This window comes from Thalassophryne amazonica, chromosome 17, assembly GCF_902500255.1.
Source record: "Thalassophryne amazonica chromosome 17, fThaAma1.1, whole genome shotgun sequence".
Taxonomy (NCBI): Eukaryota; Metazoa; Chordata; class Actinopteri; order Batrachoidiformes; family Batrachoididae; genus Thalassophryne; species Thalassophryne amazonica.
The window spans coordinates 21,337,727-21,352,131 of record NC_047119.1 but is presented as its reverse complement, the minus strand read 5'-3'; the positions used below and the strand labels follow the sequence as shown (position 1 = coordinate 21,352,131).

The 14,405-nt window shown below is 38.8% G+C and overlaps 1 protein-coding gene across 1 annotated transcript in view; it reads right to left on the bottom strand.

Moving 5' to 3' along the window:
- znf462 (zinc finger protein 462) overlaps positions 1-14,405 on the bottom strand; it is a 41,689-nt gene that overhangs the window by 21,383 nt on the left and 5,901 nt on the right. Inside the window, 2 exon segments of the mRNA XM_034192623.1 lie at positions 4,486-4,913; positions 11,513-11,647. Coding sequence (XP_034048514.1) covers positions 4,486-4,913; positions 11,513-11,647 — 563 coding nt within the window.

Below are 14,405 nucleotides of genomic sequence, written 5' to 3'. Positions count from 1 at the left end.
TTGGACTCACAGGTCACAACCTCATGAACAGACATAGAATGGTAATGACACTCCAACAGGTCAGTACATGTACAGCTTGTGGGGAGGAATCTGAGACATCTCTCCATTTTTTGGGCCAGTGTCCAGCATGGGGTAGACTGAGACAGAGGGTTTTGGGTTGACCAGATTAGGAAACTAAAGGTAAGAAACCTGGTATCCTATATCAAGGGTCCCAAAAGGTTTAACTAAGAAGGTTACCACATTGCACCCATCTTGGCATCTCTTCACTGGCTTCCTGCCCCTGTGAGATCAGATTTTAAGATTCTGTTACGAACCTATACAACCCCTGGCAATAATTATGGAATCACCGGCCTTGGAGGATGTTCATTCAGTTGTTTAATTTTGTAGAAAAAAAGCAGATCACAGACATGACACAAAACTAAAGTCATTTCAAATGGCAACTTTCTGGCTTTAAGAAACACTATAAGAAATCAAGAAAAAAAATTGTGGCAGTCAGTAATGGTTACTTTTTTAGACCAAGCAGAGGGAAAAAAATATGGACTCACTCAATTCTGAGGAATAAATTATGGAATCACCCTGTAAATTTTCATTCCCAAAACTAACACCTGCATCAAATCAGATCTGCTCGTTAGTCTGCATCTAAAAAGGAGTGATCACACCTTTTGTTGCACCAAGTGGACTGACATGAATCATGGATCCAAGAGGAGAGATGTCAATTGAAACAAAGGAGAGGATTATCAAACTCTTAAAAGAGGGTAAATCATCACGCAATGTTGCAAAAGATGTTGGTTGTTCACAGTCAGCTGTGTCAAGGGAAGGTTGTTAAAGGCAAACATACTGGTAGACCAAGGAAGACATCAAAGCGTCAAGACAGAAAACTTAAAGCAATATGTCTCAAAAATCGAAAATGCACAACAAAACAAATGAGGAACGAATGGGAGGAAACTGGAGTCAACGTCTGTGACTGAACTGTAAGAAACCACCTAAAGGAAATGGGATTTACATACAGAAAAGCTAAACGAAAGCCATCATTAACACCTAAACAGAAAAAAACAAGGTTACAATGGGCTAAGGAAAAGCAATCGTGGACTGTGGATGACTGGATGAAAGTCATATTCAGTGATGAATCTTGAATCTGCATTGGGCAAGGTGATGATGCTGGAACTTTTGTTTGGTGCCGTTCCAATGAGATTTATAAAGATGACTGCCTGAAGAGAACATGTAAATTTCCACAGTCATTGATGATATAGGGCTGCATGTCAGGTAAAGGCACTGGGGAGATGGCTGTCATTACATCAATAAATGCACAAGTTTACGTTGATATTTTGGACACTTTTCTTATCCCATCAATTGAAAGGATGTTTGGGGATGATGAAATCATTTTTCAAGATGATAATGCATCTTGCCATAGAGCAAAAACTGTGAAAACATTCCTTGCAAAAAGACACATAGGGTCAATGTCATGGCCTGCAAATAGTCCGGATCTTAATCCAATTGAAAATCTTTGGTGGAAGTTGAAGAAAATGGTCCACGACAAGGCTCCAACCTGCAAAGCTGATCTGGCAACAGCAATCAGAGAAAGTTGGAGCCAGATTGATGAAGAGTACTGTTTGTCACTCATTAAGTCCATGCCTCAGAGACTGCAAGCTGTTATAAAAGCCAGAGGTGGTGCAACAAAATACTAGTGATGTGTTGGAGCGTTCTTTTGTTTTTCATGATTCCATAATTTTTTTCCTCAGAATTGAGTGATTCCATATTTTTTCCCTCTGCTTGGTCTAAAAAAGTAACCGTTACTGACTGCCAACAATTTTTTTTTCCCTGATTTCTTATAGTGTTTCTTAAATCCAGAAAGTTGCCATTTGAAATTACTTTAGTTTTGTGTCATGTCTGTGATCTGCTTTTTTTTCTACAAAATTAAACAACTGAATGAACATCCTCCGAGGCCGGTGATGCCATAATTTTTGCCAGGGGTTGTAAAATTGTTCACGGACTAGCACCTCCCTACTTAGCTGACCTACTTCAACCCTATGTACCGGCCCGGGTTCTGCGTTCTCAGGGTGCAGGACTACTTTGTGTCCCTAGGGTAAATAAAAAGTCTGCGGGTCACAGAGCTTTCTCTTTTCGTGCCCCTGTTCTGTGGAATGATCTCACTGCATCAATAAAACAGTCAGATTCTGTAGAGACTTTCAAGTCCAGACTTAAGACGCACTTATTTTCCCTTTCATATGGCTAGCATACTGGCATAGTATGTTACTATGCTTGTTACCCTTTTAAATTCATTTTGTTATTAAACATTGGGGAGGCTACACACATATGCTATGGTTAGAGTTTGGAGAAGGGGAAGATTATAAATAGTAAAATTTAAAAAAACCAGTGCCATGAAAAGTGGGCGCTTTTCATGACGAGGGCACGGAAAAAACAAAACAAAACATGAGACCGGGCTGGTATAACCTGGTTACGCCACATAACTGGCTCCTTTCAGTAGGTGGGAATGGACCAGCAGCTTGCTTGGATGATTGTGCACCAGGAACTACTGCGGTTCCGTAATGTGGTGGATGCTGCAAAGCGTGAAACCTCCAGTATGTTTCAAAGATGTGACTATGTTTCCTATCATTCAGAGATATTGAGAATTGCCTGTGTAAGTGTACAAGAGTTGTTTAGGCTCATTAGAGGTTTATGTGTACCTTTTGAGAGTATTCCTAAACCTTAGACCTCTAAAGATGCTCTCCTGCTTCCTGGTCAACTTTTTTTTTTTTTTTTTTAAATCATATTTCTATTCACAGATCATTTGTTTATGCAGTGTTCTAAACAAATATATATCTCACATTCAGAAAGCTGAGATTGTTCTGAATGTTTTTTATATACAACACATGAGCATTATACTAAAAGAAAGTATCTTAAAAGGGTGTATGTCTTTTTTGGTATGGTAAAATCGGGAAAATACTCTTAGAGCTCCAAGAGTAAATATCAAGGGGAAAAGAAACCTATGAGTCATCACTGTTTTGATCTTCTATTGCTCCTGAGCTCACCAGCACCTTCTTTATTTTTAAAAATAGTGAACAGTTTATGGAGCCACACCTAATATCTCCCTGATGGGTTGGATTTGGATTTCAGTCTAGTGACAGTTTGCTTCACTGGCAGTTCATTTTAACAGTCAGCACTAGCAAATTTAAAATTTAACACTTGAAATCAACTCAGGATCTTTTATATGTTTAGTCGGGATTCCTACAGCTTTTGGAAACATAAATTTAAGACCTTTAAAGACTTTTTAGATGATCTCCAGGAACTTTGCACTCAAAAAATTGATGCATTGGATGAGCAGGATTTCCATCTAATAAATATATGTAGCCCCAACTCAAATAAAGCACATCCATGCAAGATCATTTAATTTAATTTAGTTGGGACTACATAAATCTTGTCCATAACTGAACTGAGTTCATCCAATGAGTCATTTGCTTGTGTGATATCACTCAAAAAACTGACTCACTGGACTGGATTCCATCTAATAAATATATGTAGCCTCAACTCAAATAAAACACATCCATGCAAGATAATTTAATTTAATTTAGTTGGGACCACATAAATCCTGCCCATGACTGAATTGAGTTCATCCAATAAGTCATTTGTTTGTGTGATACACTCAAAAAACTGACTCACTGGACTGGATTCCATCTAAAAAATATATGTAGCCTCAACTCAAATAAAACACATCCATCCAAGATAATTTAATTTAGTTGGGACTACATAAATCCTTCCCATAACTGAATGAGTTCATCCAATGAGTCATTTGTTTGTGTGATACACTCAAAAAACTGACTCACTGGATTGGATTCCACCTAATATATGTAGCCTTAACTCAAAACACATCCATCCAAGATAATTTCATTTAATTTAGTTGGGACTACATAAATCCTGCCCATGACTGAACTGAGTTCATCCAATGAGTCATTTGCTTGTGTGAAATCACTCAAAAAAAAAAAAACTGACTCACTGGACTGGATTCCATCTAATAACTATATGTAGCCTCAACTCAAAACACATCCATCTAAGACAGAGGTCTCAAACTGGTTCCAGAAAGGGCCAAGAGGGTGCAGGGTTTCTGTGCAACCACCCACTCCACCAGGTGATTTCACTGATTAACTGATTCCACCTGCTCAAAGTGATGTTAATCAGTGAAATCACCTGGTGGTGTGGGAGGTTGCACAGAAAGCCTGCACCCTCTTGGCCCTTTCTGGAACCGGTTTGAGACCTCTGATGTAAGATAATGTAATGTAATTTAGTCGGGACTACATATATTTATTTGATGGAAATCCTGCATGTAACTGAATTGAGTTCATCCAAAGAGCCATTTTTGAGTATGTTATTTGTAAATGAAATAATGAGGGGAAAAACACACACCTTGCTGAAAAGAAGAATGGTTGTGCATATTGTACAGCAGGAGAATCAGTGTGGTGTCAATCATACATCAGGCTCCTCCTTACTTACTTGTGTCTGAAAGGTGACACAAACTGGCAGTACTGGCAGCTGTATTTGTCCTCTTTGGTGAACAGTGCCATTGCTGTGTGGCTCCTCTCGTGGGACCTTAGTCCCTGCATGGACATGAAGACACGGTCGCATTGTGCACATGGATGCCCCCCTGTTGCTAAGCGCTGCTTCAGCTGTCCCTCTGAAACGGAGGCCCTCGCCGCAGCCACTAGGGCTGCTGCTTTCCCTTCAACGGCATCAGTTTGTGGCTCAAGAGGCTCCTCGGCAACCGTATCCTCTCCGGTGTCTGTGGATACCAAGGGAGATCCCAGCGCCGCACTCGGTGATCCCTCGAGGCCGTCAGCTTCAGCTACTTCTTCATCCCCTTCAACTTCACCGTTTGCTAGGTTCTCTGAAGGGACAGTCAGAGGGAGCTCGCTAGCCTCCTGCTGTAAAATAAAGATTCACAGATTATAAGTTTGTTATCAACAGCCTCAATTTCATGCGGAATACACGTCAATGTAAAGACAGCACAAATTAAAAGAATAAATCCAGTTTATGTAGCTAGCCCAATGTTGACACTCCCAAATGTACAAATGTGAAAATAGATATTCAATCAAATGTTAGTTATTTCATTTGTACTGCTATAACCGTGCAAAAAAAATATTGGCACCCCTCATTTTCAAGTACATCATTTAGAATATCCTTAGAATTAAATGCAAATAATCAAGTTTGATCAAAATATTATTGAAACTTTTTTTTTAATTAACCAAAGTTAATGTACAGAGAACAAAAAGACTTGTGTACTGTATAGTTATTCATACCTGTTCAAGCAAATTAAATTAGCCCCTCAAACAAATTACCAAACAACCAAGGCTCAATCCAAATACTCTCCCTTCTCCCAAACAAATCTTGTAGATGCAGTGCAATATATATATATATATATATATATATATATATATATATATATATAGCAAATAAGAATTTGAGCCACTGTCGATTTTGCAAGTTTTCCCACCTACAGAGAATGGAAAGGTCTGTCATTTTTATCAGAGGTACACTTCAACTGTGAGAGACAGACTATAAAAATAAACAAAAATTCAGAAAATCACATTTTATGATTTTTAAATAATTCATTTGCATTTTATTGCATAAATAATTATTTGACCCCCTACTAACCAGCAAGAATTCTGGCTCTCAAAGACCTGTTAGTTCTTCTTTAAGAAGCCCTCTTATTCTGCACTCTTTACCTGTATTAACTGCACCTGTTTGAACTTGCTAACTGTATAAAAGACACCTGTTCACACACTCAATCACACTCCAACCTGTCCACCATAGCCAAGACTAAAGAGCTGTCCAAGGACACCAGGGACAAAAATGTAGACCTCACAAGCCTGGGATGGACTACAGGACAACAGGCAAGCAGCTTGGTAGAAGACAACAATTGCTGGTGTAATTATTAGAAAATGGAAGAAACACAAGATGACTGTCAATCTTCCCCACTTTTGGGCTCCATGCAAGATCTCACCTCGTGGTGTAAGGATGATTCTGAGAAAGCTCAGAACTACACAGGAGGACCTGGTCAATGACCTGAAGAAAGCTGGGACCACAGTCACAAAGATTACATTAGTAACACATGATGCTGTCATGGTTTAAAATCCTGCAGGGTAGCAAGGTCCCCCTGCTCAAGCCAGCACATGTCCAGGACCGTTTGAAGTTCACCAGTAACCATCTGGATGATCCAGAGGAGGCACAGGAGAAGGTCATGTGGTCAGATGAGACCAGAATAGAGCTTTTTAGTATTAACTCCACTCGCCGTGCTTGGAGGATGAGATCCACCCCAAGAAAACCGTCCCAACCGTGAAGTATGGGGGTGGACGCATCATTTTTTTTGGGTGCTTTTCTGCAAAGGGGACAGGATGACTGGACCGTATTGAAGGGAGGATAGATGGGGTCATGTATCGTGAGATTTTGCAAAACACACTCCTTACCTCAGTAAGAGCATTGAAGATGGGTCACGGCTGGGTCTTCCAGCATGACAATGACCCCAAACACACAGCCAGGGCAACTAAGGAGGGGCTCTGTAAGAAGCATTTCAAGATCCTGGAGTGGTCTGGCCAGTCTCCAGATTTGAACCCAATAGAAAATCTTTGGAGGGAGCTGAAAATCAAAACCTGAAACATCAATCAATCAATCAATCAATCAATTTTTTTATATAGCGCCAAATCACAACAAACAGTTGCCCCAAGGCGCTTTATATTGCAAGGCAAGGCCATACAATAATTATGTAAAACCCCAACGGTCAAAACGACCCCCTGTGAGCAAGCACTTGGCTACAGTGGGAAGGAAAAACTCCCTTTTAACAGGAAGAAACCTCCAGCAGAACCAGGCTCAGGGAGGGGCAGTCTTCTGCTGGGACTGGTTGGGGCTGAGGGAGAGAACCAGGAAAAAGACATGCTGTGGAGGGGAGCAGAGATCGATCACTAATGATTAAATGCAGAGTCGTGCATACAGAGCAAAAAGAGAAAGAAACAGTGCATCATGGGAACCCCCCAGCAGTCTACGTCTATAGCAGCATAACTAAGGGATGGTTCAGGGTCACCTGATCCAGCCCTAACTATAAGCTTTAGCGAAAAGGAAAGTTTTAAGCCTAATCTTAAAAGTAGAGAGGGTGTCTGTCTCCCTGATCTGAATTGGGAGCTGGTTCCACAGGAGAGGAGCCTGAAAGCTGAAGGCTCTGCCTCCCATTCTAACATCTGGAGAAGATCTGTATGGAGGAGTGAACCAAAATCCCTGCTGCAGTGTACAAACTTGGTTAAAAACTACAGGAAACGTCTGACCTCTGTAACTGTAAAACTTTTTTCTATTGTATCAAATACTTATTTCATGCAATAAAATGCAATTATTTAAAAAAAAAAAAATCATAAAATGTGATTTTCTGAATTTTTTTGTTTTTTACATTTTGTCTCTCACAGTTGAAATGTACCTACGATAAAAATTACAGACTTCTCCATTCTTTGTAGGTGGCAAAACCTGCAAAATCGGCAGTGGATCAAATACTTATTTTGCCTGTATTTTGCCTCACTGTATGCATGTATAACGTCACTGCACGAACATGGGACAGGTTAGGGAATACTTTGCGTGTGTTTTTTCTGGGGGTGGGGGGGGGCTTGTTTGTTTTTTGCTTTTGTTTGTTTATTGAAATTGTATGGAGAGGCTGGTCTATGAGTATAAGCTTCAATATCAGATTGCTTGCAACAAGATATTTATTCGTTTGAAAAATTGAACAGCAAATAAGAAGTGAGAAGATTGATGATTATGAATACATGTAATTAGCCATGATAGTAGCAATAATAATTTGGGTTATCTCATGATCTCATAGCTCAATATGCTTGGAGAGAATTTGAACATACTACATGTACCTTAACATGATTTCACTGCTTTGATTAACTGGATAGGAGGGGCTTTAAAAATATAGTTTTTGTTAAAAAGTAAATTTAACAGGTTTTCAGAGAGGGAATAAACTCATACATACAAACATAACACATTAAGACAGACATAGGATAAACACACATGCACACACAAGCACGCACAAACAGAGGCTATTATTGGTCGATGCACACAATAAATTAACCTTTTCTATTTTCAACAATTTTTTATTAAAAATTTACCTAAATTTACTAAATTTAAATTTACCTTAGCTTTTACGATGAAGTCGGTATTCATCCCACATGGCTGACTTTATTTTCCCAAATTTTTTGTCTGTTGAGATGTGAAGGGAATCTATACATCTTGAACCCCTTGTTATGTTTATTTGTGCATCCGAATGAATGTACAACAACCCGGCATTTTCAGCGAATAAATAAATAAACTCGATATACACGTAGATAGGTTAACAGCGAATGCGAATTTGGCCCCAAGAGTCACGTGACTTTTTTTTGTTTGTTTTTTTCAGCTCATCTTGTCATTACTCTCTGTATAAAGGAACTCTACTCCGAGGGAATCTTGCACAGGGAGTAATTCATTGTCGAGCTGCCACTGAATACTTTAAATGATATTCTGTCCTAACATAAGCCGATCTTACAAATGTGATTTCATAAATCACAAAACCTACCAATATTAAGCATGCTTGTGTGTTGATATTTATTCAAAATCTTTAATTTTGCTAATCAATGAAGAATGGCAAAAAGTTTAGAAAATGGTTTTTAAAATTACTTTTTTTTTGTGATTTAAGTAAGAACATTATATCTCAGACATCACATCTAAGACACCAAGTAGCAGCAGTGATATTGATTCTGCTAACACTGTTTTATATTGTGTATGAACAGAACTTTCATACAGAGTGTCACCAACAATCAACATCACAAGGTGTGCCCTTATTTTCTCACAATTAATTGGTCATTTCTCAAATTGTATTTCATCACTATTTATACCACCCTCCTTCTCCATCTTCCACTTTCGGTTCGCTGGACCTTCAGACATGTCCAGGGTACTCCAGCTCAGACCTGGGTCTTCATCTTTTGGAGATTTCCATGTCTGTAATATCCAAGCTGAGGTTCATCTTCCCAGGTTATATCTGGTTTTGCAAGCTTACAAGCCCCTCATCTCTCTTCTAAATTTTGTTGTATTTATACAGCAATAGTATTGTAGAAAATATAAAGCCTATTTAAACATTGCAATTCCAGGCTATATAAAATAAAATTGGATTTAAAAAAAAAAATCTGCACATCGTGCAACTTTATCTGCAGGATGGTTTCTGCAGTCCTCGCAAGTTGACAGACAATCACCATGACTTTTTCATTGCTTCTAGGAATTTCTTTGTTTCTGGGGAAGGATCTGACCCTGCACTTCATACAGCCATAAATAAGATGTAGCATCCACTGGCCTGTCTTTACTGTCCTCTCTGCCAGCTTTGCACTTTCAGCCTGTTCCTCAGCCAACTGCACGACAAACCTCTGGAGTTGCATTCAAGCATTTCATTTAAACCTTCCTAATAGAGTTGGGGCCAGACGTTTACATACAGTCATCATGGGCATGAATGTCATTTTAATCTGGGGCTTTTAATGATGTCCCTGAACTGTTAATGACTTAAAAAAAAACAAAAAAAAACAAGAAACTGGTGCAAAAGTTAGATTTTTTGGGGGGAGGGGGGCGATGTTCTCTAATCCACACAAGGTCAAAATTATTAGTATAGGCTCAAATATATACATACACCCCACTAATATTTGTAAATGTCCCTTAGCAAGTTGCATCTCGACCAGATGCTTTTGGTAGTCATCAACAAGCTTCTTGCATAATTCTGGCTGGACAGATGATCACTTGTCTTGGCAAAATTGGTTCATTTAACTTTTTTTGGTTTCCTGGCACGGACCTGGCTTTTAAGCATAGTACATGAATTTTCAATAGGGCTGAGGTTAGGAATTTGAGAAGGCCATTCCAGAAGCTTAATGGTAGCCCGATTTAATCCAACCCACAACTAGTTTTGATGTGTGTTTGGACTCGCTGTCCTGTTGGAACACTCAATCATGGCCAAGTTTCAACTGTGTAGCTGTTGATTTGAGGTGACATTGAAGAATTTGGAGGAAGTCCTCCTTCGTCATTATTCCATTCACTTTGCGTAATACACCAGTGTTACTGGCAGCAAAACAGCCCCAGAGCATGATGCTACCACAACCACACTTGACAGTTGGTGCAGTGTTCTTAGGCTTTAAAGCTTCACCTTTACTCCTCCAAACATACATCTGGTCATTGTGGCCAAATAGCTCAGTCTTTGTGTCAGCTAACCATAAGCCTTTTCTCCAGAAGGCATTTAGCTTGTCCATTTGGGCAACTGCAAATTTCAGTCTGGCTTCAAGGTGTCAATTTTGGAGCAGGGGCCTTTGTTCTTGGTTGGCACCCTTTCAGCCCAATGACAATGTAAAACTTGCTTCACTGTGGACAGTAAGGCTGGTGTTCCAGCAGTTTCCAGTTCATGGCAGGCCTGAACCTTGATGGTTCTTGGGTTGTTCCTGAACGTCCTAACCAATTTTCTCTCATCTGATGACAGTTTGGATCTTCTTCTAGTCCTGACACATCTGACTAACTTGCACTTATGTACAATTATTTGAACTGATGATCTTGGAATCTGCAGTTGTTTGGAAATGGCTCCCGCAGACCTTTCCGACTTGTGTAAATCTATAATTCTCCTCCCTAGGTCTTCACTGAATTCCATGGACTGGCCCAATGAATTGAGTATTTTTCAGTCCAATGGGTACTATTAAACACATCCTTTGAATGCCGAGAAAGAGAAACTATCAGGTGTAGTGAATTGTGATCACTAATGAGGAGTTACAGTAATTGGCCTTTTAAAATTTAAAAGACATTATTGAACACTCAGCACCATGTATTCAAAGACTAAGTGAATGTATGTATATATATTTGAGCCTGTATATATAATTTTGACCCTGTGTGGATTAGAGAACACCCAAAAAAAAATTTAACCTTGTGAACCCAAGTCTTGCTTTTTTAAAGTCATTAATGATGTATGTTTCACAATCAATCCACCCTAGCAAAAGAACAGTTCAGGGATATCTTTAGGAGGTGATGGTCTAGTGGTTAAGTGTTGGGCTTCAGACCAGAGGATCCTTAATCCCCAAATTGCTCCTGGTGTGCAGTGAGCGCCTTGCATGGCAGCACCCTGACATCAGTGTGCAATTGCGTCTGTGTGAATATGTGAATGCGAGACATCACTGTAAAGCGCTTTGAGCGTCTGATGTGGATGGAAAAGCGCTATATAAATGCAATTTATCATTAAAAGCCCAAAATTACCATGACATTCACGGTCATGATGAGTATATGTAAAACAGAGTATCGGTTCCATAATATTTGGACTTGTCCAAGTAAAAGATGAAGATCTTTATGTTAGAGGTCACAACTGCACACAGTAAACCCATAACTATTGCAAATGGAACAGCAGTAAAATAATCATGTTAAACTGCGCCAAATACACCAAACCATCATTTACCGACATGGTTACAGCATTAAATATGCAAATATGAACACTATTTACCTTAACATGCCCCTCTTTGACTTCTCCATATTGGACATGCTTCCTAAGGTGGTTGCAGATGGCTCTGAGTGTGGAGTGCACCTCAACGCAGAAGTTGCATCTGAATCCCAGGGGGGCTTTACTTATACCGGTTTCCTGTTCAGACAACAGGCATTGGCATAAGAAACTTCTATGATGTTTTTTTCCCTTTACTCAATGCAATATTTTTCAATGTAGACAAAAAACACTTCTGATAAATAAGCTTATTTTATATTACAATATATTATCTTTTGAGCAATGGTCTCAAATTTGAATTGTCAGAGGGCCGCTGGCCTGGTTCCATCCAACTACAGTGACCACTTGAACAAACGTATAATTAAAACCTCTTCTATAGAAGTGTAAATAATAGGTGCATACATCATGGCAGAATATTATCCTGTAAAGCACAAAACTGAATAATAAACAGCTATAGATGATATAATTAAGGCATTTAATCAAAAGTGTCATAATACTTTGAATTTTAAATGCTGCTTGAGTAACGTAATGAAGACCTGCACAAGGACAGAAGCATTATTCTTCTAGCTCTCTCTGAATAATAACTTGTAATTTGTAGCCCAGTTATTGACAGAATACCATTGATAACTGTGAAGATGTGACCCGTGATAGGTCTTTATAGATGTCTCAATCATAATCACAACTGAAAAACGACTCAGGTTGGAAGCATTCTCATCGTCAAATACATGGTGTTTGTAGCAATTGCTAGACAGTAAAATATCCAATCAAAACATTGATTATGGAGGATTTAATAATACATGACAAGGTCTGAAACATCTGCTTTGTAGGACAATAAAATGATATTTGCTATTTTTAGATTTCTACCAGCTGAGATAAATAATTTAAACAGACCAATTGGCCTTTTAAAAGCTCCTACAATGATTAAAGTTTTTGAGGAATGATCAGATTTACAGATGCGTTAGCAGTTACCTGCAATTAACACTAACCTTTAGCATCAACCTCTTTAATATGCACCATCAATCATGAAATGTGTATTAACATAATATTATTCCATATATAGTGTACATATATATGGAAATACAGTAGTTGCTGGAAAACATATTCACTGCCACTTCATTTTCAAGAGATACGGTGCCCTCAAAAAGCATTGGAACATTTGGTATTTCAAACATTTTAATCTGTTTATGTTGTTTCAAATCTAAAAAAATCCAAAAAATAAAAATTTCTAAAATTATCTTCCTTAAACTCAAACTGGAGCGGCATGGTGGATTCGTCGTTAGCACTGTTGCCTCACAGCGAGAAGGTCATGGGTTCAATTCCTGCCTGTGGTCTTTCTGTGTGGAGTCTGCATGTTTGCGTGGGTTCCCTATGGGTGCTCCGGTTTCCTCCCACATCCAAAGACATGCGGGTTAGGTGGATTGGAATCTTTAAATTGTCAGTAGGTGTGCGAGTGGGTGTGAATGTGTTTGTTTGTCTGTTTGTGGCCCTGTGACAGACTGGCGTCCTGTCCTGGGTGAACCTCCGCCTTGCGCTCTTTGACTGCTGGGATAGGCTCCAGCCCCCCACGACCCTTAATTGGACTAAGCGGTTGAAGATGAGTGTGTGTGTGAAACTCAAACTGAAAGCAAATCTCTACAACTTGATGTAAATTAATTACAAATATAATAGCCAAGACGATGGGTTGCATAAGTAATGGAAAGCTTAGAGGTATAGAGGAGAATTTTCTTTCACCAAAACATCAAATCTAGGCTTGCATTTCAGTACTTTCTGGCAAACTGTAGCTGAACTTTCGGCTCTTCTTTTTAAGAAAATCCTCCTCTACACCACTTCATCATGAAGCTGTATAACTGGGGATACAAGATACAAAACATGCATTGTGCACAATTTCTGCAGTTACAGGCAGAGAAGCCTGTAATTTCTTCTGGGTTGTCTGGGTGTCTTTCCTCACTCTTCTGCTTTTTGCACAGTCACTCAGTTTTTGAGAACTATCTACTCCATACTCCATAGTGTGCCCTACTGTTTGTATTTCTTCATAATTGATGTAAATGACGTTCAAGACATATTCAATGACTTGGAAATGTTCATGTATCCATCCCCTGAGTTGTCTGAAGAAAACTGGCTATAAAACTGTTTTTTTTACAGGTATTATACCAAAGTGTTCCATTACTTATGCAACCCATCATCTTGGCTTTTATATTTTAATTAATTTATATCAAGTTTTAATGATTTGCTTTTTGTTTGAGTTTAAGGAAGATAATTTTAGATTATTTTTTTTTTGTATTTGAAATGACATAAGTAAAAATGTGTGAAATACCAAGTGTTCCAATACATTTGGAGGGCACTGTATTTGCATTTCCTACAGAACTGATACAATGCTAGCATTTGTGAGAATAAAGGTAATTTTCTTATAAGAAACATTAGAAAACAGGCAACATTCTCATGAATTTCCAAAAAAACAAAGAAAAACCAACTAATTATTACTTATAATACAGTATCTGGCAATTCAGGCTTAGTTTTTTCTACCTGCATTATATTTTTTCATCTTACACCACCTGTTATATCAGACATCCATTGATAGCATCTTTCTCAACCAGTCACTTCATTTCCCTGCCAACTCTTTTTTTCTCCTTCTTGATCCTAGTAGTATTTGTGAGTCATTCACATAACTAATATGCAAGAATGGTGCGTGAATCTGCCAGTCTAACCAGTCATTTCAGTTTTGCCTGACCTCTTCTTTTGAGTCCTAGCCTGCAAGGTATTTTTCACTCTTTAGTCTAGCCCTTGCACATATTCGCTAATGGACTGTGACATGTTGACCATACACTACATATGGACCCTGAGCTGAACACGCCTCAGGATTGCTGCATCTTTTCCTTCGACTTCAGTAAAGACTTCTTCT